Here is a 24950-nt window from a genome sequence, read left to right on the forward strand (position 1 = left end):
GTTCCTTGGGAACATGAGCAGCACCATGTGAAGAACCCACTTAGTCACAACCAACTGTTCTGGAAGTGACTTCAGAGAGTGATTTTGTTTTTAATAAAAAAAAATACAGTGCTTTAAAATTGTAATTGCACTTGAGGAAACTGTATTTGATTCAGAGATATTATGGAAGCAATAAAGAGATTTAAAATAAATCAGCAGTTTTCTGGCAATTATTTGCTCAGCTCAACTATTAATATTGGTTTGTTTGCCAGAACATGATCAAAAACATTTGGCAGGCAAAACTTGGTCAGGAAAGTGAGCCAGTAAAATTGAGCTGTCATCTAAGTACATACAGAAAAACTGTTCACTTGGCATGAAAAACAGACTGTTTACAGAAATAATAAACATGCCCTCGAAAATTATGTTCCTTCTCTCTAAAATCACGGAAGGTCACAAGACTTTGACCTTACAGAAGGAGCATAACACTTTATGAGACTCCTGTCAAAGCACATGATAAAAAATAAATACACTGCAATAAAGAAATGTCAGGCTGATGGCTCAAATGTGTCTTCCTGTCGTATCCTGTCTCCTTCCCACAGGATGTGGGGTGGCTGCTGCCAGGCCACACCAGCCCAGCTGGAGGGGAGGGCAAATCCACCTATTCTCCTGACAGATCACTCCATGTAATTAACTTGTGTTTCATCTCCCAAGTAAACCTTGCAAAGAGCGAAACGTGTCAGAGTGAAATAGAAGTTATTGAAAAATGTAATTTGCAAAAGCTCTTCTGGTGATTCAGCTGCTGGATGGAGCCCCAGCGCTGGGTGTCCATGAGGAATTCGGGATTTGGCTGCAGCTTGCTGGTTTCACTGAGCCCTGAGGATGGAGGAGTGGGCTCTAGGGAAGGATGGTGCCTGGCTACAGCTGGAGGAGGTGTTCACCCCCTGGCCAGCTCCCCTGAGGGCAGTGGTCTCACTTGTTTGCTCCTCAGGATTTCCAGGTTCACTCTTTATGTGAATTCCTCCTTCTGCCCCTAGAAAGCTGTTGGTTTTAAGGCTGCAGTGTGAACTCTGGCCCTGGGAGGGAGAAACACCAGTCACTCTTGCACGCCAGGGAACTGGGGTTATTTAGTGAAAGAAAAGGAGGCTCAGGGGGCCCTCATCACTTTCTGTTGCTGCCTGAAAGGAGGTTATGCTCAGGTGTCAGCCTCTTCTCCCAGGTAACAAGTGACAGGACAAAGCAAAGCGCCCTCAGGTTGCACTAGGTGAGGTTTAGGCTGGAGGTTATAAACAGTTTCTTCACTGAAAGGGAGGTCAGGCTTTGGAACAGGCTGCTCAGGGCCACGGTGGTGAAAGTGTTGGACAGAATGTGTAGGTGTGGCACTTGGGGATATGGTTTAGTGGCAGCACTGGGTGAACTGTTGGTCTCAATGATCTTTTTCCATCTGTAATCATTCTGTGATTTTTCCCTCCCCTAATTCCTTGCACACCCATTACTTTTCTACTCCTGCTGCCTCTGCTGGTTTTGGCTTCCCTCTGCAGTGCCTCAGGGGCACAGCCAAGGGGCTTTGCAGCTCAGGTGCAGCGGGGCTGTGCTCACCTGTGGGAGCAGCATGGGCTGCAGAGCCAGGGAAGCACCAGGACTGTCTGAAGCTCCACACTGCCTACAAAGAAATTGGTGTCACTGAGCAAGATAGAAAAAGAAAGGCAAGAAGCTTCAACTCTTTCTTGAGGGCAGTTCAGACTTGTAGTCAGCACTGCTGTGCTTCCTGGAGATTTTGCAGACTGACATGATGTCATACAGCCACTCTCCCTTCTTCCAGCCTCCCTGGAGTTCAGAGGGAGCAGAAGAGTTTCCCTACTGCCTTCCTCAGTTGCCTCCTCCCAGCACAGCATGAATCTAGCCAGATAAGCTGTATTTTGGAATTCCCCAAGTAGACCTTATACATATGCAGAACATAAAAGATACTTAAATTTATAAAGCCTCTCTGCGTGCTGAGGTTGAGTATGCAAGTATTTGGCTTTGAGTCTGTCTGCCCCAGCCCCACAAAACAGCTTAATCCAGAAAAAACAATCTAAAAAAACCCTAATTTGCTGGCAGTTTAGATTTTGTTTAGTTATAACTCACAACCTCAAAACATAAGAATTAAGTTTAATTGTTCATAAATTATACAGCACACAGCACATACTGTTGTAATCTGTGCTGCACATATCTATATGAACTATTAACACCAATGTTTAAACAATGTTTAAACAAAATACAAAGTCACCACAGGCAGCCTTAAAGCTCAGCTGTACCATTTTGCTGAACTATTTTGGCTATGGATGTGATTTTTCACCCCTCTACCCTCATATGGTATTAATTCAATTGTTTTAGATGTTATACATGCGTAAGAACTAGAAGGGATTTCCTCAAACAACAAACACTGAAGATAAAAAGGTCGATGTTTATAAAAATGTCAAACTCCAAGGCTCTTCCATGAGTTGTCAGAGGATTGCTCTCGGTGAAGACTCCGAGCCAGTCACTCAGGAGTCCTCCAGCGAGGGAAGTTAATCCTGAGTTTCCGCTCCTGCGTCTGTGGTTGGGTTCCTCAACTGAGCACCAGCAGCAGGAGTGCAGAAGGGAGAACAGGGAAATTTGGATGTGGTTTAAAAGATCCCAGAAGTTAAGATCACTCTGGTTTTGGGTTTGTGCTTGGGAGCTCTCTAGAAGCAGCTCCTACACAGCGCTATTGATGTTCCTGCAGTGGTCTGTGGCTGCCAGGTGCTGAAAGGGACCTCCCTGTCACAGCTGAGCTGCTCCTTTTCTGTAGCAGGGGGGCAGACAACAAATCTTTAAAAGACATTGTCTTAATCTTGTTAAAAGAGGGTTTTGTATGTTTCTGCTCTTTATTTGCAGCTCTAAGCACGTTCTGGCACACCATGCTCTGTCACGGGATGGACAGGAGAGTTTTGGGGGTCGCTGAGCTGTGCCCATTCCCTGGGGGGGCCTGTTCAGTGCCCCAGCACCTTTTCCTGCCACCCAATCTAGCCCTGCCTGACACAGCTCCAGCTGTTCCCTCAGGTCCTGTCCCTGGTCACAGAGAGGGGAGCTGTTGCCTGTGCAGATGTCCTGGTGCTGCCGGTTAGGTACCAAACCTCCAGTTCCCTCCACAGCCTCCATGGAACTGACTCCAGGAGCTCCAAACCCCTCCTGTCCCCACGAGCTCAGCATGGGCTCAGTACTGCAGCTGCAGCAGCCCCGGTAAGGGAGGCAAGGCCTGCTGGCAGTGCCCCCCCCCCCCCCCCAATGTTCCCTCTTCCTCTTGCCCTCTGCTCTCACCTTCTTCCTATTCGGCAGATCCCTTCTGTGGATGCCTTCAGGGCAAGCCGGGGAGCTGCTCTCAGCTCGCATCTGACCTGGAAACACAGAACGGGTGCCCTCCCATCTCCCTGTGCCTGCGCTCCCACCAACCCTGGCGGCTGGGACAAGGCTCTGGGAGGTGGGACCCTCCAACACACCCTGAGCCGGGGCACTGGGAACAGGGACCCCCCCCAAGCACCCTGACCCCACAGCACCGGCAGCGGGGACCCCTCAGAGCCCGGTCCTGCGACACTCGGGGGACACCTGGGGACAGCCGGGGCCACCTGCGCTCTGTCCTGCCGCCGCCAGGGGGCGCTAGCGCCGCGGGACACGGGACCCAGGAAGGGGGACCCGGGAATGGAGATCCGGGACAGGGGACCCGGGACAGGGAATGGGGACCCTCGAATGGGGACACGGGACAGGGGATGGGGACTCGGGAATGGGGACCCGGGAATGGGGCATGGGGACATGGGACAGGGAATGGGGACCCAGGAACGGGGACACAGGACAGAGCATGGAGAATGGGGGATACCAGATATGGGATATTGGGGATGGAGGATACGGGATGGGGGACACAGGGTGAGGGAAGAGTGGATATAGAATATGGGACATGGAAATGAGGGCTGTAAGATACAGACTACAGGACATGGGGGGAGAATACAGGAATAGATACAGGGGACAGGAATGGGGACATGGGATAGGGGTGCGGGAACTGGGATATGGGAATGGGGGTGTGGGAATGGGGGATAAAGAGTGCAGGATAGGGGGATAGGAGGGCAGGATACAGGGCACGGGAAAGGGTGCAGGGTGGGGATATGGGATGCAGGGTGTGCGATGGGGGGTGGGATGAGGGTTCATGGTGGGGTTGTGGGATGCAAGGTGTGGGATGGGGAGTGGGATGGTGTTGTGGGATAGCAGTGCAGCACAAGGCTGTGGGATGAGGGTGCAGAGTGGGGTGTAGGATGCAGGATTGCCCCAGCCCAGGAGAGAGGCTAGGGGAGAGGCTCCAAGCCCAGCAGGATGAGCAAGCCGTGGTAAATGGCTCCATCTGGAGCTCAGCAGATCACTATCAGTGGGTCTCAGAATGTCGTGTTAGTGTCCAAAAATTTGCAATTGTCATAATATATGTACAGAAAGGGAAATTGTTTAAACTTCTTAAGCAGCCATGGCCATATATGGGTTTGAAATGTAGTTCTGAGCACAGTAAATAGAAATTTGCCATATCAGATATAGGAATTGCAGTGTAAGCAATGTGAAACTCAGGTCTCATCTCGCCTCAAGTGGATGGCAGATCTCCTTCTGGTGGCTTCAGTGTCAGTAAGGGTTTCTCCCTTAGAGCTCAAAATCCCTGTTGCAGGGTCAGGGGCCTTAAATCCTTGTGAGGGTCCCTGTCTGTGTGTGAAAGGAAAATAAAAGACCTACTGGACATGGCAGAATCACTGAAAGGAATGGTTTGGAAGAACCCTTCATCACTGAATTGTTTTGTATTGTTTGGCCTTCAGTGAGAGCTCTTTGATGTTACCAGCTCTATGACTTAGGGAGATTACCTATGGTAGTGGTGCTTATGTGGGACAGGGAAGCTAGCTTTCATATTATTTTAATACGTATAAAACATGTTGATATTTTTAAATAAAGTGTTTCAATTAGCCATTATTGTGTTTAATGGTTTAAACATCTCCCTGCTGATCTATAAACCCAAATCATCCAGATGTGATGTAGCACTTGAGAACTGGGAACTAGAAGTGACTGGAAGCAAACCATAAAACTGAGGAGTGTAAGGATTTCATTCTGTTTCTTCCCTTTTGAAAACCAAAAGCCCCAGCTCTGCACAGATGTAGTCATTAACTTAATTTTATGAACCATAAACAGTCCCATTGCAGTCAGCCACGTGCGAGGGAACCACCTCAGCACACTGAGGGTGTCAGCAAAGCATCCCTGATTTTTTACACAGATGCAGGGCTGGGTTGGATTTCAGCTCACACATGAGTGATAAGGACAAATCATTGTTTTCTGCCTGAAACTCCTGAATCACCTAGAAATGAGTGGTGCAGCCAGATGTACTGTTCCAGGTGAAATATGGCTATTTAATGAACCACTGCAGTGGTGTTTAACTTGCTCTTTTGTGTGTGTCCCATCATTTTCAGAATGTGTCACCAGCAGTGTCACCTGCAGAGCTCTTGGCCATCGCTCCCGTGGCAGCCAGGACAGGTTTGGTGTGGGCTGGGCCTTGGTGCTGGGCACTGACCACAGCCCCAGGCCATGGCACCACTTGTCCACAACAGGCCTGGGCGGAGAAGGACAGAGGTACAGCTGTCACCAAGGGGAGGTGTCACTGCACTCACCTCTTACCGGACCCCGGTTTTAGGGGCAGCCACTGCCCTCCTGGCCAAGCTGGGGAAGGAGCTCTGAACCTACAGATCTGTTCATGGCCTGGAATCAGTTCACAGAAAAGAGGCTGTCCCAAAAATACTGCCTGGCCTGAAATCTAATCACGTGTGTGGCAGCTTACTGGTTTGTATTTCCGAGCATTGCATCCCTTGTCCATGAGCTAACTAAAAGTAAAAATAAATGAATAAAAATTTAAAATCCTGTGTGTAAAAAAAGCAAGAGATAGAAGGGGGCTTTCACAGAGTGTGCCTTACTGTTTGTGCTGGTTTGGGGCCCTGCACAATAAAAGATTTGGGCAAGTGTCACAGCTGGGTACATGTGTGGCACTCAGGTTTGTGGTACTTGAATGCAGCAGTGGGGATAGAGGTGGCACATTTGGGGAGCTTCTCATTCTGCTGGCTATTCCAATGGATATATATGAAATGGTTTCAGACAATAGCAGTTTCAGGGATGATTTCCTTATGCTTGGACAGAAATGGAGAACACCCAGTTTGTGAAGAGCTGCTGGGGTGTCGGAGGGAGGAGGATGGATGATGGACCTCGAGGGATAGGGAAATAAAGGGGCTACAGCCCTCACTCAAACCTAACTGCATCCTCTGAACATGTCTCTCAAAGATAATTCCATAGACTGACTTTCTGACAAGGCCAGGTGTTCACAGAAAATAATTTTTAGGGGGATACGTGTTTAACAGCCTCTGATGAAGCTTTACCCAGCCATTAAACATAACTTATTACTCAGGGCTGAGCTATTCCCTCAGCCCTAACGCTCCTTCCCAATTAGCCCGTGATGTCACGTTTTCCACTCTCTTCGTAGCACTTTGTGGATTTCCTGAATATTAAGTGCCGTGTGGAGGAAGCGGGAGGGACGTGGCTGTGCCTGACTCCCCTCCTCGGCCCCCCGTGGGAAGGGCAGGGACTGCGAGAGCGATGCCTCCGCAGGGCACCGGGGTACCGCAGTGCCCGGCAGGACGGGCGGGCAGACCCCCGCAGCCCCGGCACAGCGCCGGCAAGTCCCGGCACAGCCCCGCAGCTCGGGCACAGCCCCGCAGCTCGGGCACAGCCCCGCAGCCCGGGCACGGCTGTCCCGGCGGGCTCCGGGCACCGCTGCCCCCGGCGCTGGGGCGCGATGGGAGACGCCGGGACATTTTATTCGAGTTTTAGAAAAGGTGATGTTGAGAAAACAAAGAATTGGTTGTGTTTAAAAGTCATTGAGAGCTTTGATACGAGTTTTTATAAAACCCTAACAAAACCACCTCAGTGTAGAATTGATCTCAGCAGCGCTGCGGAGCAGCCCCGCGACTCCCCGGTCCCCGCAGCAGATCGGGGGTGACTGGGCTCCGGGCCCCGCTTCCGTGAGCGGGGACTTGGCTGCGAGAGCCTTGCTCAGCCTCTGGGCTCCGTGCGCTCCCCTGGGCTGCCCCTGGCAGCCACGATCTTTTCCCGGTTGGGATATTTCCCCTGGGATCCGGGAGGCGAGAAGTTTGAGTCTTACTGTTTCCCCCGTTACGGCTGTAGAAGTCGGGAGAACTGCGGGAATTCAGCAGAACTCTTCTTCTCGTCAAATCGGGAATGAATCAGCGGGGCAAAAGTATTCCCATCCCAGGGAAGATTTTAGATCACTGGATGAACTTATTTCTTTTTTCGTAGCAAAATTTTCACGGGTGGAAATGTCATTCTTCTCTGAGTTACTTAGCTGAAATAGAGACATCAAAATATCTGAAGCGTGAAAGTAAGCGAGAGGAGCCTATAAAAAACGCGTTCTGCTTTTATGCAAAACGAAGATCAGAAGAGCCTCGTAATATGATAAATGCATGGATAGTTTCTGAAACCAGTTAAAAACATTTGTATAAAAATTATTTTTAAAAAAGCTAACTAGAAATAGTCTGTTTGAAGCAGTCATATAAAGTCTGTACCTGGTGCAAGAAAAATAAAATCAACAAAACAACCCAACCCTAAACAAAACAAATAAACAAACAAACTGCAAAATAACAACAAAACAAGAACTTTAAAAACCCCCTCGGTAAATGAGGAGCAATTTTGTAAATAAAGGTGATTCCATTCTGGTTGCTGGGAGGAAAAATATTTGCGGTCTGCAGCTTGTTCATGTGGTTGGTCCCTAAAACCCCACGTATTTTGCTGAACTCCCACTCTAAGATGCTGCTTTTTATAAAAGTGGTTGCATGAATCTACCACACAAATCAATGTGAAATAAAAGTACGGGTTTTCGTGCTCTGTAAGAGTACTGGAGATTAGACATTACTGCACTAAAGGTAATAGTAGCAGTGGTAGTAGTAGTAGTAGTAATAATAATAATAATAATAACAACAACAACAACTTCTGTCCTTTTCACTACAGGGTTTGTTTTTCAACGATTTAAAATTCCTGACTGTGAGTACGGCCAGATGGTGAAGCTCACCCTCTCTTTCTTCAGTGCAGCATCGAAATGTTTCAATAGGAGATTTTTCAGAAATGCTATTTTTATTTAATTTTTTCGGTGACCTGAGAGGCTGTAGGCCTGCTCGCGGGGAGGATGTGGGATCCGCCGACCGTCCGTGCCTGCCCCGCTGCGGCTGCTCTCCAGCGCAACCTCGGGGTAGATAGATCCCAAGGATTATAAAAACTTTAATTGTCAAAGCAGATGGCGTATGATAGGAAATGATACCGGGTCTGTACCGTTCTGATCCTAACCTGCTCCGGGGTGGGGATCGAAGTATTATTATTTAGAGTTATTCTTGAGCTTTGATTTATTTTAAAGAAACAAAAAGCTCAAGGGAGGCGTGGGTAATTTCTTTTACGTGCAATATTTGTTTATGAGCGCGCTGGTCTAGGGGGTGAGGTTGTTTAAACAATCCGATGTGGATTTGCCTGCTCGCTTGAATGTGTCCAAAATTCTTCTCACTTTACTATAATTATTCTCCTCGTTTCATGGTAATAGTTCCAATGGCCTCTTTGGCATCGGCCGTAGGGAATCAGCACCTTGGCATGGGAGCACCTTGTGATCTCAGCAGAGCAGACGGACAAAGCACAGGCGGGCGGATGGGCCCGTCAGGAAATGGGGAGGCTTTGGGGTTGGGATTTTTTATTTTTTGGGGGGCCCCGTCGGTCTCGGTCGGGGCTCCGCGGAGCTCAGGTGTGCACAGGGACACGGCTGCCCCGACATCCCAGTGAAGAATTCGGGGAGGTGGGGGGGGGGGTGATGGAGGCGCCCAGTCCCACCGCCGCGCAGCATCTCGGTGGGCTCCGGTCCCCGCTGCTTCTCCCGGGAGGGGAGCGCCGGTGCCGGGCACAGCCCCCGCTCTCTCGCGTGTCACGAACTCGTTGGCGGTGCACACACCAAGATGATGTCTGAATAAATGACAACCCGCTAACAGCAGGGAGCACCCGGGCAGCTAACGGGGGTTCAGCCCGTTAGTGCTTCACAGAGCGAGTGGTGTAATTTTAAATTGAAGAAACGCGGAGAAACCAGAACAAATCCGCTCGGAACTGCTCTGTACAAGTCGCAGTAACCATATGGAACAGGTTATGTGGGCAGGCAGTGAAGTACAGAGCATAAATTAATTCGTTGTTGTCGCATGCAGGGGTGAATAGCACAGAGAAACAGCAGCAGGACTCAAATAGCGCTGACAGGAGCAGCAGGGCGGCCTCGTGTTCTCCGTAGTTCCCTGAACGCCTCCGCCTGCCCCTACCTCAATATATAGTTCAAGTTACAGGGCCGGGGGTTCCTGCAGCCGCATCTGCCGCCGGATGCGGGGCCCCCGGGGCTGTTCGCTGGCTCTGGGGGGGGGGGTGGCCGCGGCTGCGGGCCGGACGGGGAGCCACGCGTGGGGACCGACGGGGAGCCACGAGAAGCTCTGGAGCCCTCACGGCTCTGGGGAGCCCGGGGCCGGGGGAAGGTGTTCGGACACTCGGGCCCCGACGGCAGCCGAGCGCTGGGACTTGTCCCCCGTGTGCTGCGCTCACGGGCGGCACTCGCGGGTGACTTCCGTGGCCATCGCATCTTGCTTAGGGCTCCGAAACGGAGCCGGGCTAAGCCCGTGGGTGCCTCCCGCGAGCACCGCCTAGGCACGGTCACGCGTGGACATCTCTGGCCGTGGGCAGAGGCCGAACGCAGCCGAAGCCGCCCCACGCCGTGGGAACCCTGTCCGGGCTGCCGGGGCTTCGCCGAAACGATTCCCCCGCAATCCATTAGCGCCGACACTACTGGGAGGGATTTGGGCGTTCGGGTTCCTGCAGACCAATCTGGCTCGAAGCAAGTCAGTAACGAGCAGGGGCGGCTCGTAGGTCTCTGCTGTCGTGCGTGTCGCAGGCTAAAGGGAATAGAATGAATCACGTTGTACCGACCAAAATATCCATGTAAATGATCTAAAAGTCCAGGGAAATGCTCTTCTTCGTGCTGGGTTTTGTTCCCTGACCAGGTCCTTTTAGATGTTTACACCGCTTTGACCGAGGCCAGGCGGGAGCCCGGAGCTGAGGCCATCGGGGCTGGGCCCCTCCAGGGGCACCCCCGGCCGTCAGCGCCTGCCGGCCCTCGGCCTGCCTGGGTTCCGCCGGGCCCCGGACACAGCACCGGGGCCGCCCTGAGGGCTACGAGCGCCTGTGCTGCGGGGCAGGGACATGGGGCCGGGCCGAGAGGATGGGCCCCGATGGTCCGTGTGGCTCCGTGTCCCCCTCCATCGGCCGAGGCAGCGGTTACCCCGTCGGGGGAAGGGATGGGGAGGGCTCCGAAGGCTGGAACCGGAATGGGAAAGGGACCGAAGATTGGTGTGGGGACGGGAACGGGGATTGCGATGGATATGGCGACGGGGATGGGGCTGGAGACAGGGACAGGGATGGTCACGAGGATTAGGCCGGGACTAGGGCCGGGGCTTCCAAGGGGCCAGCGGTTGTTTGGGTGTCTGCTCTCCCGCAGCGAGCAGAACGGGTAATTTGCTTTATATGGCGGGGGATCAAATGCTGGGCTGTAACCCCCGCTGCAGGTACTCGCCCGCCCCGGCCCCTTCCTTCCTGCGCAGCCCCTCCCGCGCCCTCCCCCGCCGCGCTGACGGCCCCGCCGGGCCCGGCCGTATAATAGGCCGCCGCTGCTGTCCCGGGGCGGAGAGACAGACGCTGCCCGGTGCCGCGCCCCGTGTGCAGGCGGCGGGGACGGCTCCGGGCCGCCGCGCAGGGCCAGGGGAGGGGGCGGCGGGGCGATGGGCAGAGCCCCCGCTGCCCGGCTGCCGGCCGGGGTGCTGCGCTAGGGCGGCCCCGGCGGCCGGGGATCCCCCCCGCGCCCCGGGGGCGGCGAGGATGCAGCACCCGCTGGAATTGGGCGCCGCGCGCTACTTCCCGGCCGAAGCCTTCCCCGACCACCGCTCCCATCGCTACCGCAGCTTCATGATCGAGGAGATCCTCACCGACCCCCCGGACGCCAAGGGGGCCGCGCCGGCAGGAGAGCTGCTCAAGTTCGGGGTGCAGGCGCTTCTCTCCGCCCGGCCCTACCACAACCACCTCGGTACGTCCCGGGGGGCTCCCCGCGGCTGGGGGGCGGCTGGGGGCGGCAGGCGGGGAGGCATCGCCCGCCGGTGGTCTCCAGCGCCTTTGGGAGCCGGGTTCCTCCGAGAAAAACTTGAGAATTCTACCTACAAAAGTTGCTGCGGGGCTCTGCCGGCCGTGCGCATCCCCGCCGGCTCCGGCCGTGCCGCGGGCGCTCCAGCCGGGAGTTTGGGGCCTAAAAGCGAAGAAAGCGGCTTTGCTGCTCCAGCCGCCTCTGCACAGAATGGCCTTTGGATTTCGGGGAAGAAGGTTGTTGTCGATAGTTTTGTTTTGGGGTTTTCCCCCGTGTTTTTGGATGAGGTGAGAACTGCTAGAGCCTAGCAGCGGGGTCTGTGCATGGTTGCGAGAGGTGGCAAGAGGCCCTGCAGACACAGATTTAGCTGGAAACCCGACTTAAGTGTAATTTAAAATATATATACGGAGATATTATATATAGTATATAAATATATGCTATGTTTATATAATAATAATATAGCACATGTGAGGCATAACAATATTGTTCATATTATAATATTATAATACATGTTTGGGTTTTTCTTTTAAAACGGGAGCCAGCATTCACTGTCCAGTCGGATATAGCATCCAGGACAAATGCAGTTTATTAACATATTCAAATAGGTTTGGGGGTTTTGTAATTGTTGTTGGTTTTATCGTTTGGGGTTTTTTTGCGGTTGTTTTTTGGTTGGTTTTTTTTTTTTTTTTTGTATTTTGGGTGGGGGTTTGTTTTATTGTTTTTTTTTTTTTTAAAGGTAGTGTTTAATGCATTTTGAAGACTATTACTTAATATATTTTAAATGCCGATATTTAAATGCGTGATGGCGAAAGCTTTCACTTCCCAAGCCATCTTCAACTGCACAGCCGTAGCTTGACCTGAACAGAAAAGGAGTATCCCAATCTCATTTTCTGCGTTTAAGAGAAAAAGAGGAAAGAGTCAAGCCCCTGAGCAAGGGAGCAGCATGCATTAGAATATCTAAAAATTAGTATTATTTTCAGGATGAACTATTCAGAACTGCCCGGAGTAGCGGATCAGATAAAAGTCTCTTTACACCCCTCAGGGCTCAGTTCCGCAGGGATAGGTGGGAGCCGGATCGGGCCCTGTAGGAAGGGAGGCGATTTCAGGCAGGCCGAGGAGAAGACCCCGCAGAGACTCCCTAAAGCCCTTTCCCCGGCGCTGAGGTCGCTCGTGTGTCGCTGGCGGGGAGGCCGGGCCGAGAGGGACCCCAGCCCCAGCCTCCCGGCAGGCCGAGGCCCGGGAGCGGAGCTGGGGCGTCGGGAGGGACCCAGAGGGCCGGGCCGAGCCAGGCGAAGGATTCGAGCCGAGCAGCGCCGGGCCGGATCTGGGAGAAATGAATCGAGCCGTCCGAGCGGCGGCCCCAACCCGCTGGAGCAGCATTCTCGGGAGTGGCTCCCTGTCCTGTCCTGTCCCCGGGCGCCCCTTCATAGGCTGCTCTTCTCGGAGTGGGATAGAAATTATTATCAGATCGAAAATGTCCTGAAAACTCCTAGGAAGGGAATCCTGGGACCGTGCCCGCCCCCGCTGGTCTCCAAGTTCAGCCGGGTCCGGCAGCTGTTGGGTGACACCGAGGGGAACGCTTTTGGGTTGGTTTGAGTTATTTTCACTCGCAGCCCCCAAGTAACTCCGTGATTAGCATGTGCTGGTTAAAGGGTAAAACGTGTCTCTGTATGGCGGAGGTGGCGGAACCGGGGGGCTCAGGACCCGCGGTGGTGCCGAGGATGAAGGAGAAGGCCCCGGGGCTCCCTGCAGGCGCTGCTCCCCGGGCAGCCGAGGCACCCTGCAGCCCCGCGGGTCCCTGCCCGCCGCTGCCCACCTCTGACCGCCGCTCTCTCCCGCAGCGGTGCTGAAGGCGGAGCCGGCAGCCGTGTTTAAGTTCCCGCTGGCTCCCCTGGGCTGCTCTGGGCTGGGCTCGGCGCTGCTGGCCGCCGGCTCGGGGCTGCAGGGCGGATCCGCCTCGCCGCATCTCCCGCTGGAGCTGCACCTCCGCGGGAAGCTGGAGCCGGGGCCCCCGGAGCCGGGCAAGGCCAAGAAGGGCCGCCGCAGCCGCACCGTCTTCACCGAGCTGCAGCTCATGGGGCTGGAGAAGCGTTTCGAGAAGCAGAAATACCTCTCCACGCCCGACAGGTAGGCGCCGGCCGACCTAGGACCCGGGCCGCGACGCCACGGGACGGGGCTCATTTTACTTGAAAAAGTCGAGAAGCTGCCATCCGAGACGAAAGCTGCCGGCCTGACCTCCTCTCTCTCTCGCCCGCAGAATAGACCTGGCCGAATCGCTGGGGCTCAGCCAGCTCCAGGTGAAAACCTGGTACCAGAACAGGCGCATGAAATGGAAGAAAATAGTAAGTGCCCTTTATTAACAATCCTTCCCCTGGGCGCGTCGTGTCCGCGTTCGAGCCCTGACCTGCGGGCTTCGTCCTTCCGCATAACGGCCCTGGCACATTTAACGATAACGTTAAGGATAATTATAACAGTGGTGATGACGGTAATAACAATATGCCCCTGGTCTTTAACACCGTGCCTCTGGTCCAGCATCTCCTGGGCCCCGGCCGGCCGTCCCTCCCGGCCCTGTCCGAGCCCTCCCGTTGTAGCGCTCGGCCGCCGGGGCAGCGGGCGGTGGGCGCAGCCCGAGAGAATCCGCACCGGCAGCTTCGCTCCGGCGGACGGGCGAGAGAGGGGCTGCTGCGCCGCGGGCCGATGGCAGCTCGGTTTTGCCGAGGTATGCCCTTCCTCCGCCACCTCCTCGCCTCGCAGGTGTTGCAGGGGGGCGGCCTGGAGTCCCCCACCAAACCCAAGGGCCGCCCGAAGAAAAACTCGATCCCCAGCAGCGAGCAGCTCTCGGAGCAGGAGCGCGCCCGGGACGCCGAGAAGCCGCCCGAGAGCCTGGGCTCGCCGGCCGAGGTCAGCCAGGAGGAGTGAGGGGGGCCTGCCCCGCCGGCCTGAGAGGATGGAGGGCAGCTCGGACAGTGGCTGCGGCCGCCTTCGGCCTCGGGACGTTTGGACGCTTTGGCCGCACGCCGGCCTCCCTCGCCCCTCTGCCCCTCTCCGCGCCCGCGGAGCACCGCGCTGCGCCACGGCCGCTGTACTGTGCGACGGCCCGAGGGGCCAGCAGGACACTGGATCCCACCATCCACATCTAGTCGCTGTCCAAATCCCTGTGGTGCCCCTAGTTATTCGAAACTGCATTTTATGATCAGTTTTATTAATGCGAAGATATTTACTTTAATTCAATAAAGTATTTTATGAACTATTGCTCTGAGTAACGTAATGCTTTGGGGTTGATTTTTTAAAAAATTGTTGTTGTTTTTTTCCCCCCACGGAGGCAGATTAGAGATTCAAAACCAAGTCCAGGCAGACCTACAGAGAAAGTGCAAAGCACAGTGGTACTGGGAGGATTCTCCCATCGTTCTCCGCGACGGTTCGGCTGCCCGTGGCCGAGAGAGGTCAGACCCTCAGTCTTCCCTTGGTCAAATTCGGATGCTTTCGGATTTTAAAGATACGTTAGTTGGTGACAAAACGTTAATTAAGTTCTGCACTGCGCATCCTGAAAATGTTACTTTTAAGAAAAACTTTTCATGTGCTGCTGCGATGAAACAACAAAAATCCTACTACGAAATCCTGGCGCTTTGTTGTTCGGGTGGGGTTTTTTAAATTTTATTTTTTCGCTGGTTTTCCCCGAGTCTCTTCTCCACGTTTTCCGCTGGGATGTTAAATTACAGAGCATCCACCGAAACATAGAATTACTGCTATTCTGCTAAGAAAACAAGAAAAGAAAATAAAAGACAGAAGCAGCAGCGCAGGGAAGAACGAGAGGAGGAGAGCGAGGGCCGGGGAGCGACGGGACAGCCCCGGGCTGAGCCGCTGCTGCGGGGCCGCCTCCCAATTAACGGCGGTAATTATCGCTCTCGGATCGGGGCTCGTCTGTGCCTCCCAGCCCCGGCGGGGTGCGCTCAGGGCCGGCCGGCGGCGGTGCGGGACCGCCCGTCCCGGGCAGCGGGTCCAGGAGGCTCCAGCCCGTGCTCAGGGCACGGAGAGCCCGGCCCGGTGGGAGCGGAGAGCAGGGTCAGCATCGCCGGGCTTTAACCCCAAATCGCCCCGAATCGCCGTCGGCCGAGCCCTCGAAGTAAATCTGCTCTGAACCCGTGCCGGTCGTTCCCAGTTTTCCTCGTTTCTCCTCTGCTCCGGCCCCACTGCCGCCCACGGCCCGGCTCAGGAGGTGCCCCGGATCCAGCCCGGGTTAAATCAGCCCCCGGGATGAGCGGTGGAGGACACGGCCAGTGCTGGGTAAACAGGAAATAGCCTCGTATTCTTACACTGCAATGACTTAGATATTTAACCGAACAATTGGCTGGAAATGTTTTTTTTTAATCTGAGGATGAGGACGGATGCTGGAAAGAGGTAAAGCGGCGGCCGGGCTGGCAGAGCCGGGGTTTGCGGGACCCTTCGGCGCGGTCAGGACACAGTGGGCGTGTGGCTTTGTCACTTCCTCGTCACCGCTGGCTGCTGTTTCTGGTGCTTTCAGTGCGCGTGAGAGAAGCACCCGGTTTTAATTAAAAGAGAGATTGGCTGGCGCATTAAGCTAAATTAACAGGACGACGGGCTGTGTTCGTCACCGGTGTCACACACAGGGCTGGAACAGCCGGGCTTCACTAGGTGCTAGCGCCTTCGCGAGAGAATGTTAATCTTTTCTTTTCACAGCTGAGCAAGTGACGGAGAAGAGATTGTAATTTCTCAGATTATAAGGTGATGATTTTTTTTTCAGCACACGAATAATTAAATAGAGTAAGTCTTTTTTTATTTGTATTTTCTCCTCGTAGACAGCCGAGAGAGGGTTGGGGATGCTCTGGTGAAGCTGCGTTCTGCCGAGCCGGGGCCGAGCGGGGTCCGCTCCTGCCGTGCCCGGGTGCGGTGCCGGCCGCTCTGTCCGCGCACGGAGGTCCTGGGGCAGCGCCGGCTGAGCACCCGCAGGGCCCCTCTCCGCGGACCCGCGCAGGACACAGAGGTAAACATTTTTCTTGTTGTGCCGCGGCAGGAAAATCTCCGAGGGCGCTCGGGCGACCCTTCCTTCCGTCGCCCTGGAAGATGCCAGAGAGCCCCGCACCGCATGGGGCTGAGCCCGTGCCGGGGCCTCCCTGCGGAGACGCGCCCGGGCAGCGCGGGCACGGAGCGCCGTGGGTGTGCTGCCAACGAATACCGGCACCTCCGGCTGACCGGCTCCCCGCCGAGCCGCCTGCCCAGCAGCGCTTCGGTCACGACTTTAATGAACCATTTTTGCTTCGGGAGGAGCCGGTTACGGCCCCGAGAGGGTGCGAGCCGGGCTGAGGAGCCCTCTTGCCTCCTCGGCGACGCTAATGAAACCCAGCGTCCTTTGAGACACGGAAGAAGCCTGTTAGAATCATCGGACAATATACCTGACTAATGGGATTTCTTTATTGGTTGGTTTGTGTTTTCTTGTAATGTGTATATATACGTACACGCACCCACCCACATTTCGATTATTTTTAACGATTTTATGTATTGCTTTCTGTCAAAATTTAATTTCCCACAGCTTCTCCAGGTCGGCTGCTTGCTGGACTGGCCGGAGTGACAGCAGCTGGGAGTCGGCAGAGAGGTGCGCTCAGAGGGATGGGGTCCCTGCCGACGGCAGGGGTGGAATGACATGATCTCTGATGTCCCTTCCAGCCCGAACCATTCCGAGATTCTCTGATTCCGTTTGAAAAGCGAGGGTAAAGGCCACCGGCCGTCAGCGACAGCCCTTCCAAATGTGCTCGATAATATCCCAGTGCATTTAGAAGCAGGGCTGGGGCTCCCCCTGACTAGCACCGATAAACCTTGGTGGCCCATGAGTGACCATAAGGAAATCACAGCAGGCCTCACCTGCACACAGGTTTCGTGGTGATGGATAATTTTGGACAGTGCAGCATAATAATTTCATTTTCTAATTACATTTCCCAGCTGTGAAGAGCCCGTGTGGTGCTGCTGGGCTGCGATGGGCAATACCCGCAGAGTTGGCTCAGCCCAGGCGCTCGGAGATGCCCAGCAGGAGCTCCGGGGAAGATCTGGATGAATTCGTTCCATGCTGTAACTTCTCCTCAGAGCCCTGCTCTGCCTGTGGGAATGATCTCACTCGGCAGCACCCAAAGCTGCTGAAAAAACTGCGAGGGTGATTTGCCAGTGCAATGTAATTCTGGGGCCAGTAAATGATATTTGTAGCTAATACACCTGATGGTTGCTCTCTGTGTGTAAATAAGCCGTATTACCATGCACATTCATTCTGGGAGAAATGCATCCACACTGGGAAGCTCCACATTTTAATTACACTTGTGTAGGTAAAACAGCATGTGTTTTCTCTGCAAACAAAGTAGAAGGGTGTGGATTGAAGGCTGGAAAAGTGGGTCCTTCCATGTTTGACTGCTACTCCGGTCACAGGTAATCAGCAAACTTTTTGATGGTTTTCTTAACAAAAATCCATTTAAGGTGAGTTTCCAATTCAAACATCCTAAAATCCCTTTTTATGAAGCATCTCAAAGAAACCTGAGAAAAGTTCTGCTTTTTTATCAATGTCAATTTAAATATAGCTGCACGGAGCCAGGGGGTTTGAAGATGAATGCCATGGGTGTTTATTCAGAGGCAGCTCTGGCTCTGCCAGGAGCAGAGCGGACGCCAGGAGGGGCTGAGGGGCTGCGGGGGTTGCCCCGCTGCAGGGGGCGGTGGCCTGGCCCCGACTCCCTGCTCCACACCTACAGGCAAGGGGAGGTCTGCTCTGCCCTTCTGGAAGAAAAAAAATCATCCTAGAGCAATGCTTTGTGGGCACTTGTCACAAAAAACCCCTAAAGCACAGACTTGATGCTGCCTTTCCCCCTGCAGGGGGTGGGAAGTGTCGAGGGGGTGGAGTGGGGATGTGGATGGGGCAGTTCAGTGGGATGGGGAGGGTTTGATGAGGAATGGAGGGGAATGTGGGGGGATTCAAGAGGAAATATGGGGGGCTGTGAGGTTTGTGGGGGATGTGGGATGATGGAGGAGCAGGGATGCAGGGTGCTGTGGAAGGACACAGGGGCATGTGGAGGGGGTGATATTGAGGGATGTGGAGGGGATGCAGCGGTGTGGGGGGATGGGGGACTGGGTGGTGAGGAGGCTGGAGGGGGATGCAGGGAGGATGGAAGGGTGGGAAGGGAGATATGGGGGCTGGAGGTGTTGTTGGGAACATGGAGCAGGATGTGGGAGGATGCAAGAATATGTGTGTGAGATTGTGGAGGGTGGGGTAACATCAAGGGATATTGTGGGGTTATAAGGGAAGGGGTGCAGAGACATTTTGTGGGGCATGGAGAGGAGGGAGGGGACTGGAAGCTGCACCCCCATGTACTGATAAAACACATCACTCAGTACCATATATGAGTGCTGAGCCAAGGCTGGGGTGGATTTGGGGTGAAAAAGTTAACATCTATCTGGGGCTTTCCCTCACCATTTTGGTCCGAAAGGAGCCGAATGCAGAGGTTGAGATGACCTACTGAGTTCAGTCAAATTGTCTAAAGTTCATTAACTAACATGTGATGTCCTGTTATTAGATGTTTGTCTTAAGCCTAATGTTGGGTTGAGGTCATTGCACACACATTGGATTTGGTTGTTTCAGCTGAGTTGTAGAGTAGATAAAATCTAAACACTAAACTCCCGATTCCCTGAAATTTGGCCCAGCAATGTGTAAATAAAGCTCAGGGCAAGTTTGCATTATCCATGCTAACACAGCTCTCCATGCTGTTATGTCTGCTTGGCTGAGCTTTGCCATGAAATCTGTAGGAAAAGTGCCAGTAGGAAAGCTTGGGGACAGGGATGGTTACCTTTAATGAGGCTGGTGCCAACCACTGGGTCAGCAGGCAGCAGTTTTCATGGCAGACTTTAAAAATACATCCCTTACAGCCCAGCCGTGCGTGGATGGAAAAGTCCTGGTTATGTATGGACTCATCTGTTTACAAACAGAGTCCATTAAAACATGATTATGTACAACATGGGCTCTTCCTCTGCAGGGTCTCCAGATCCATTGTTTATACTGCACCTATACTAACAAACCACAAAATGAGCTCGTGGTATTTTCAGAACATGTTTCTTTTTAGGATGGGAACGTGGGAACTTTCTGAAATTGAAATGGGACACAAGGCCAATGAGTAAGGAACAGACTTGTTCCTGAAGTCTGAGTATTAGTGGAATGAGAAGATTCCACTTTCTTGAAATGGTTTTCCCCTCAGAGGTGCAGTTCAGGGAGCACTGGGCAGAGCACACTTGCTCTCCGAAGACACTGAAGTCAGTGGGGTTTATTTAAAGGAAGAACACCCCTGGGGGAGGAGATCTTGTGGCTGAGCTCAAGTTCAGATGTGCTTGCAGCACCACAGCCCTGCTCTTTCCCACTTCACAGTTCCTCAGGCGTGAGCTGCAGTGAAAATGACACAAACCCCATGAATTTCTGGCAATTGTTCCTGGGCTGATGTCCCTCGAGTGCCCGGCAGGGAGCTGCCTGTGCACCTTCCCCAGCCTCAGCACATCCTGCCAAGGAGGCAGCAAACCAAGGGTAACCAGAGCCCAGGGCAGGACAGGCAGATGAGCAGGAGAAAACGGCATGTCCTGGGAGCTCTGTCTGGAGACACAGGACTGCAATAACTGGGAGAGGAGAGCCTCAGAAACTACCCTGGGCTATCTTACATAAATTACAGCATTTTTATGTGGATTAGATTAATTTATTATCCAGCTCTTTACTTTGTGAAGAATGACCATTTTGTCATGGAAGAGTTCTGGGTAAAAATCTACATAGGGCAGGAGATGTCAGCAAAGCACAAGTCTGACTTTGGCTGGCAAGGAAGGTGCTCCCAAAATGCACATTTTTCACCACAGTGAGCCCTCTGAGGGACAAGCTGGCTGTTCATTTTGAGCTAACAGGCTTTTTCCTTCTCTGCTGCTTGACAAGGTCTTAGAGAGATCCCACGCTGTTATTGCTGCTAGAAATGCTTTTTAAGGTGTTTACTAAAGATTAAACACAAGGAATATAAATCCCAGATATTTTCAAATTATATTATCTCTTAATTGTATAATTTGCTGAAATATGGAAATGAATAACATCTTGTCTGAGTCAAAATAGATGTTTAAAGAAACGAATCATCTCTGTGTCTTGTCCTCTTCTCCTTTTTGGGAAAGTGAGAGCCGGGTTGCTGAATATTCCCATTTATGAAACAGAAATTCTCACAGAGCCTGTTCAGACTGTGCAAAATGCTGGATGTCTGTGCCAGTCCTTGCAGATACTCAGAGCCTCCTCTCATTCCAGCTCTTTGAGGCTCAGCGCTGCCATAGGTAAGGTTTAAAGGGTCCCACAGGGATTTTTTTGAATTCTGTGGTGTGCTGTGAACTTTCCACGTTAATGAGTGTGTAAATATTTCGTATTCAGATTTCGTACTGTTAATTTTAGAAGTCACAGAGTGCTGCTTGTTTCCTGGCGTGTCTTACCAGGCAAGTGTTGGTGTACAGACCATGGTGTGAAACAGAGCAGAGCATGTTGAGCTCAGCGCTTATTTGAAATTAAAATTCCTTATCCACCAGGATTTGTACCAGTAAAGTACAAGTGTTCAAATATTTGCAGAGAATGCCTGTGAAGAAGCTGCAAATATGGCTGAATTTGCCTCTGAATTTCTAAGAATATTTGCAGATTTTGGGCTAAGCTGTGGTGCATGTAATGCTGCAAGGGGACAGGTTTGTTGGTGCCAGTGCTTTACAATTGCCTGTGTGCAAATTGCAGCTAAGCCAACTGGATTTAACTCTTATTGATTTAAAGGGAAAAATACAGCCCAGCTTGAAAAAAATCCTAAACCAAACCCCTTCAAGAAAACACAGAGAACATCAGAAGCTTTAGATAAACACACACATTAGTGCTCTGCAGCTCTCACTGAAGCTCTCACTGCAGCTTTCCCTGGCTCCTGGGTGGAAAGGAAGCAGCGTGTATTTAACCCTTTCATTCCCAGGCAGCAGGAGCAACATGCACAGGCAGAGGGAGGAGTCTGCTGTACTGGGCTCACTGCTCAGGGATGAGTCCTGCAAGTCCAGATCTCCTCCTGAGGCCCCAGAGAGCTCTTTCTCTGGGTGGAAGGTAAGGAATTCACAATGGTTTTCAGAAAACATAATTTAGCAGAATTTTGTGTTTTCAGCCTGCAAATGGGTTCAGTGTGATCAGGACTCAGGAAGGAGTACTTGGCTCCAAAGGGATGCAGTTTGCTGAGGTTTGGAAAGCTTGGCAAGGATGCTGGGCAATGTGCTCCAAAGGCTGTCATGGCATCTGGCAGCTGCCTTGATACACGGAATTCCCAGTTAGTCTTGGTCCTCTTGCTGCACCAGGAAATATCTGGATGGCAAAACTTCCATAGATTTCTGTGACCATCTCTTGTCTGTCTCCCTAATGCTGTTGCCATGCTTATTTCTCTTAGGAAGATATTTATAAAAGCAACTGACATCCTGACAGACATTTCCATGACCATATTGAGTTGAGATCTGTTGGATATTGGTAAAAAATAGCAGGAAAAGGTATTCCTTTGTATCTAATTTTTTTGATTCTCTACAATCCCTCACAGTGTCTTCTCCTAGATGAGATAAACCCCAGAGAAGGTGTTATCCCCGCATGAATTTGGAAGAGTTATGTTTGGGTTGGATAAGAAAATACTGTCTTTATAAGCAGGGAGCCCAGAACTGGCAGCATCCAAAACTGGGTCAAAGACTGTGGTACACATTTGAGTTTTCTGCCCTATTAACATTAAAAACCCCACCATGTTTTCTTAGGCTTGGATAGATGCACTCTACAAAAATCCTCTTCTTTGACCTTTCATTTACAGATCTCACAATTTCCAGGAGTGTTTTTCCTGATGATATTTTTACTGTTGGTATTCATGGTCATTGTGTCCTTAGGGTCCACAAATTCTCCCCAATACATATTCTGTTCCAGCATTCAGTGCTGATGAAAGCTCCAAGGCCAAGCACAATTTTCAGGGTCAGAGATTTTTATAAATAGAGCTGCTGTACCTGAGAGATGCAACTTCTCCTCCCAGGAATGAACGGTACTTTAATCCTGAACACTTCCAAGAGCTGGTTTATAAAGAGACAGGGGGGTTGGAGAGAATGGTTCCTCTAGAGAATACAGGTGTCATCCTGTTCTTTTCTAATAATAAGGATTTTCCCTGCACTGCCCGAGTTCTTGAGCTGGGCCTGGCACAAATGTGTTAATTATATTTGGATCCCTCTTGTTTCTGTCTCAGTGCAACATTCAAGATTTGACTTGTGACAAATGAACCACTTCAACAGTCATAGGATGAATAATGAGATAACTCCAGAGATTTTACAGTCTGGATTACACTCCCCTTTCTTCACTTCAGTCTTCTGATTTCCATCACTTGTGGCTCGAGGATTTCCCGTGGCACAGGTGGACACGTGGATCAGGCTCTAGCAGGCAATTCTTGTGTTTGTTTGCCATTTTCAGCCAGGTTGTCTGGGAACAAGTTCTGTTGTCTGTGCAACAAAAGCTACTCCCCATTGTTTGCTTTGCTAATTGCCACCTGCTAATTTCACTTGTGGCACTTCTCCCAAGTGTTGTCACAAGGAATACAGCCTCTTCTCTCTTTTCCCTATGCAAATCTTGGCTTTATGGAGCTCTGCCATCATTCCCTCAATGTTTTCCTGCCTGGAGGTGATCCCCACTGGGCTGTGCTGAGCTTCTTTCCACTCTTTGGTCCAAAACATGATGGGTTGAATTTCTGGCTGAACAGCATCAGTGACTTGCCTGTCCACGGCAGGGAGGAGATGATTTTTATGCCCCTCCCAGCCCAAGCCATTCAGTGATTCTGTGATTCTTTGCAGGCACGTGCAGTGCTTTTAGAACCAGACCCTGGCATGTTCCTTTCTGCCTGGTGTTCTTCCATATCTTTCATCAAGAGCTTTCTCAGAGTCCTGGATGCACACCCATGGTATCTAAATTTCCTGCATGAGTGTTTTTGGAGAGAGTCCCAGTCCTTGAGCCAGCTCATGCTGTCAGGTTGCCCTCCAATGGTTTGCTCAGAGCACTCTCAGGCTTTCTGATCACCCGAGGAATTTCACTTTGATTCCCATGGAAGAGGCCTCAGTGTTTTATTCCATGAGGTTCTGGAATTGGCAGTGGAGCTGTGCTGCACAGAGGGAAAGGTGGAAGCCTCCATGGAGACTGTGGTTGCACCCCTGCTCATTTATAGGGCTGGTTTTGATTTCTTTTAATTGTACGTGTTAAGAGTTGGCATTCATAGATGTCAGGGCTCATTACTGAAAAGTGTTGGTGGACTGTTTAAAAATTTGGACTGAAGACAGGAGAATGAGAACTTTTTCTTATATGGCTAAGGTTTCATCCTATCCCTGAAGATTTTCAGTGAATTCAGAGATGTTCTCCAAAGTCAAATGGCACAAAACCTCCATGGAAACCAACCAAAAAGGAGAAAAATGGAAAAAAGTTTCTTGCATAAGTAAATGCAAAAAATGTTCCCTCCAACAATGAAAAATGTTGGAAGGTTGTTGTGATTTGATTTGAATTTGAAATACTTTTTAAAAAAAATTAATTTTCTGTTGTTGTTGTATTAAACCTAGGTAATATGATGCACTAAAAAACTGCTGAGGAAGACGGCGAATTTTAGCCCATTTGATTTTTTTTCATGCTGAGTGCTTCGTTCAGCACTGTTCAGAGAAAAATAAACTTGGGGGCTCTGGCAGTACCCTGTGCTCTCCATGAATCCATTCTGACTGCACTCAGGTGATACGTTCAGGTTGATTTTTCTCAGAAGATGTAACCGAGGATCTGAATTTGAGGAAAAAGACTTCTCTTTTTTCAGAAGAAGAATGCTGGCCAGCAAGACCGAGACTGCAGGACAGCAGAGCTGGGCTGCTGCATTGAGGGTGTGTTTGAAAAATCAAAAATTTTCACAGCAATACAGTTCTCCTCCAGATATCTCATGTGTCTGGGAGAAGGCTCCAGGACAACAGTGTTCCATGGAAGTTTTGGCGGTCTGGAGCACTGACAGCCTTCATTCATTTGCAAGGGTCTGGCCTTGTCTAGAGAAACAATCCTGTGGTGTCTAAATTGGTAAGCTTGACTCAAATCATAGACATGAGTGCTGCTGGGAGGTTAAGGGAAGCAGAAGGAATCTGTAAAGGTAGCAGAGCTCTATCTATTTTTATATAATAGCCTGCATAAGTTTCAAATCTGCTGCAAACTTAAATCAGGGTGAAATTTTGCAGTGCAGGGACACCCCTAAGTGGACCTGGGTGTTAGTGTATATTAAAGAAGGAAAGGGGGGGTGGGGAAAGAAGAAAAAGTCTCCCCAAGAGTTCAGAGTAGGATTCTGGTTTGTGTTGGATCCTTGTCCTGTAAGCTTAGAGCACTCTGGTAACCTGAAGGATCAAAAGTGTTTCAAGCCCTTAAATAGATGACTCGAAAATACTTGAAATGTGTTTCATTTTATGGTAAGTTTAATGTTTCTAATCTCAGTGCAATTTACAATTACAATAAATATCACGAAAAATTAATGTGGCCACTTCAAATACAAAGGAACGACAAAGTGTAATCTGAGAAAATTTTATCAACATGCAATTTCCTTAACAAAAACATCAATGTATCATTTCAGAATGCCAAGAAATATTTATCTTTTGGGACAGCAAA

At 51.4% G+C, this 24950-nt stretch overlaps 1 protein-coding gene and 2 long non-coding RNA genes across 4 annotated transcripts in view; all 3 read left to right on the forward strand.

Moving 5' to 3' along the window:
- Positions 1-10992: 10992 nt before the first annotated feature.
- BARX1 (BARX homeobox 1) lies at positions 10993-14170 on the forward strand. Its single transcript, XM_050979416.1, has 4 exons — positions 10993-11197; positions 13093-13378; positions 13509-13593; positions 14006-14170. Exons 1-4 carry the CDS (start codon positions 10993-10995, stop codon positions 14168-14170), a joined length of 741 nt encoding a protein of 246 aa, XP_050835373.1.
- Positions 14171-16434: 2264 nt separating this feature from the next.
- LOC108962171 (uncharacterized) lies at positions 16435-17470 on the forward strand. Of its 2 annotated transcripts, XR_007778665.1 has the most exons (3): positions 16435-16686; positions 16800-16862; positions 17207-17470. It is a non-coding gene; the product is annotated as an uncharacterized LOC108962171 (long non-coding RNA). The 2 variants fall into 2 exon arrangements; XR_001990671.2 differs by having other exon boundaries at positions 16800-17470.
- A 3041-nt stretch (positions 17471-20511) lies between these two features.
- The window catches only part of LOC115484121 (uncharacterized), a 58715-nt gene continuing 54276 nt past the window's right edge, over positions 20512-24950 (forward strand). Inside the window, exons 1-2 of the long non-coding RNA XR_007778629.1 lie at positions 20512-20584; positions 21250-21374. This is a non-coding gene — a long non-coding RNA (uncharacterized LOC115484121). The remainder of the gene's footprint in view (positions 20585-21249; positions 21375-24950) is intronic.

The sequence above is a fragment of the Serinus canaria genome, chromosome 12 (assembly GCF_022539315.1).
Source record: "Serinus canaria isolate serCan28SL12 chromosome 12, serCan2020, whole genome shotgun sequence".
Taxonomy (NCBI): domain Eukaryota; kingdom Metazoa; phylum Chordata; class Aves; order Passeriformes; family Fringillidae; genus Serinus; species Serinus canaria.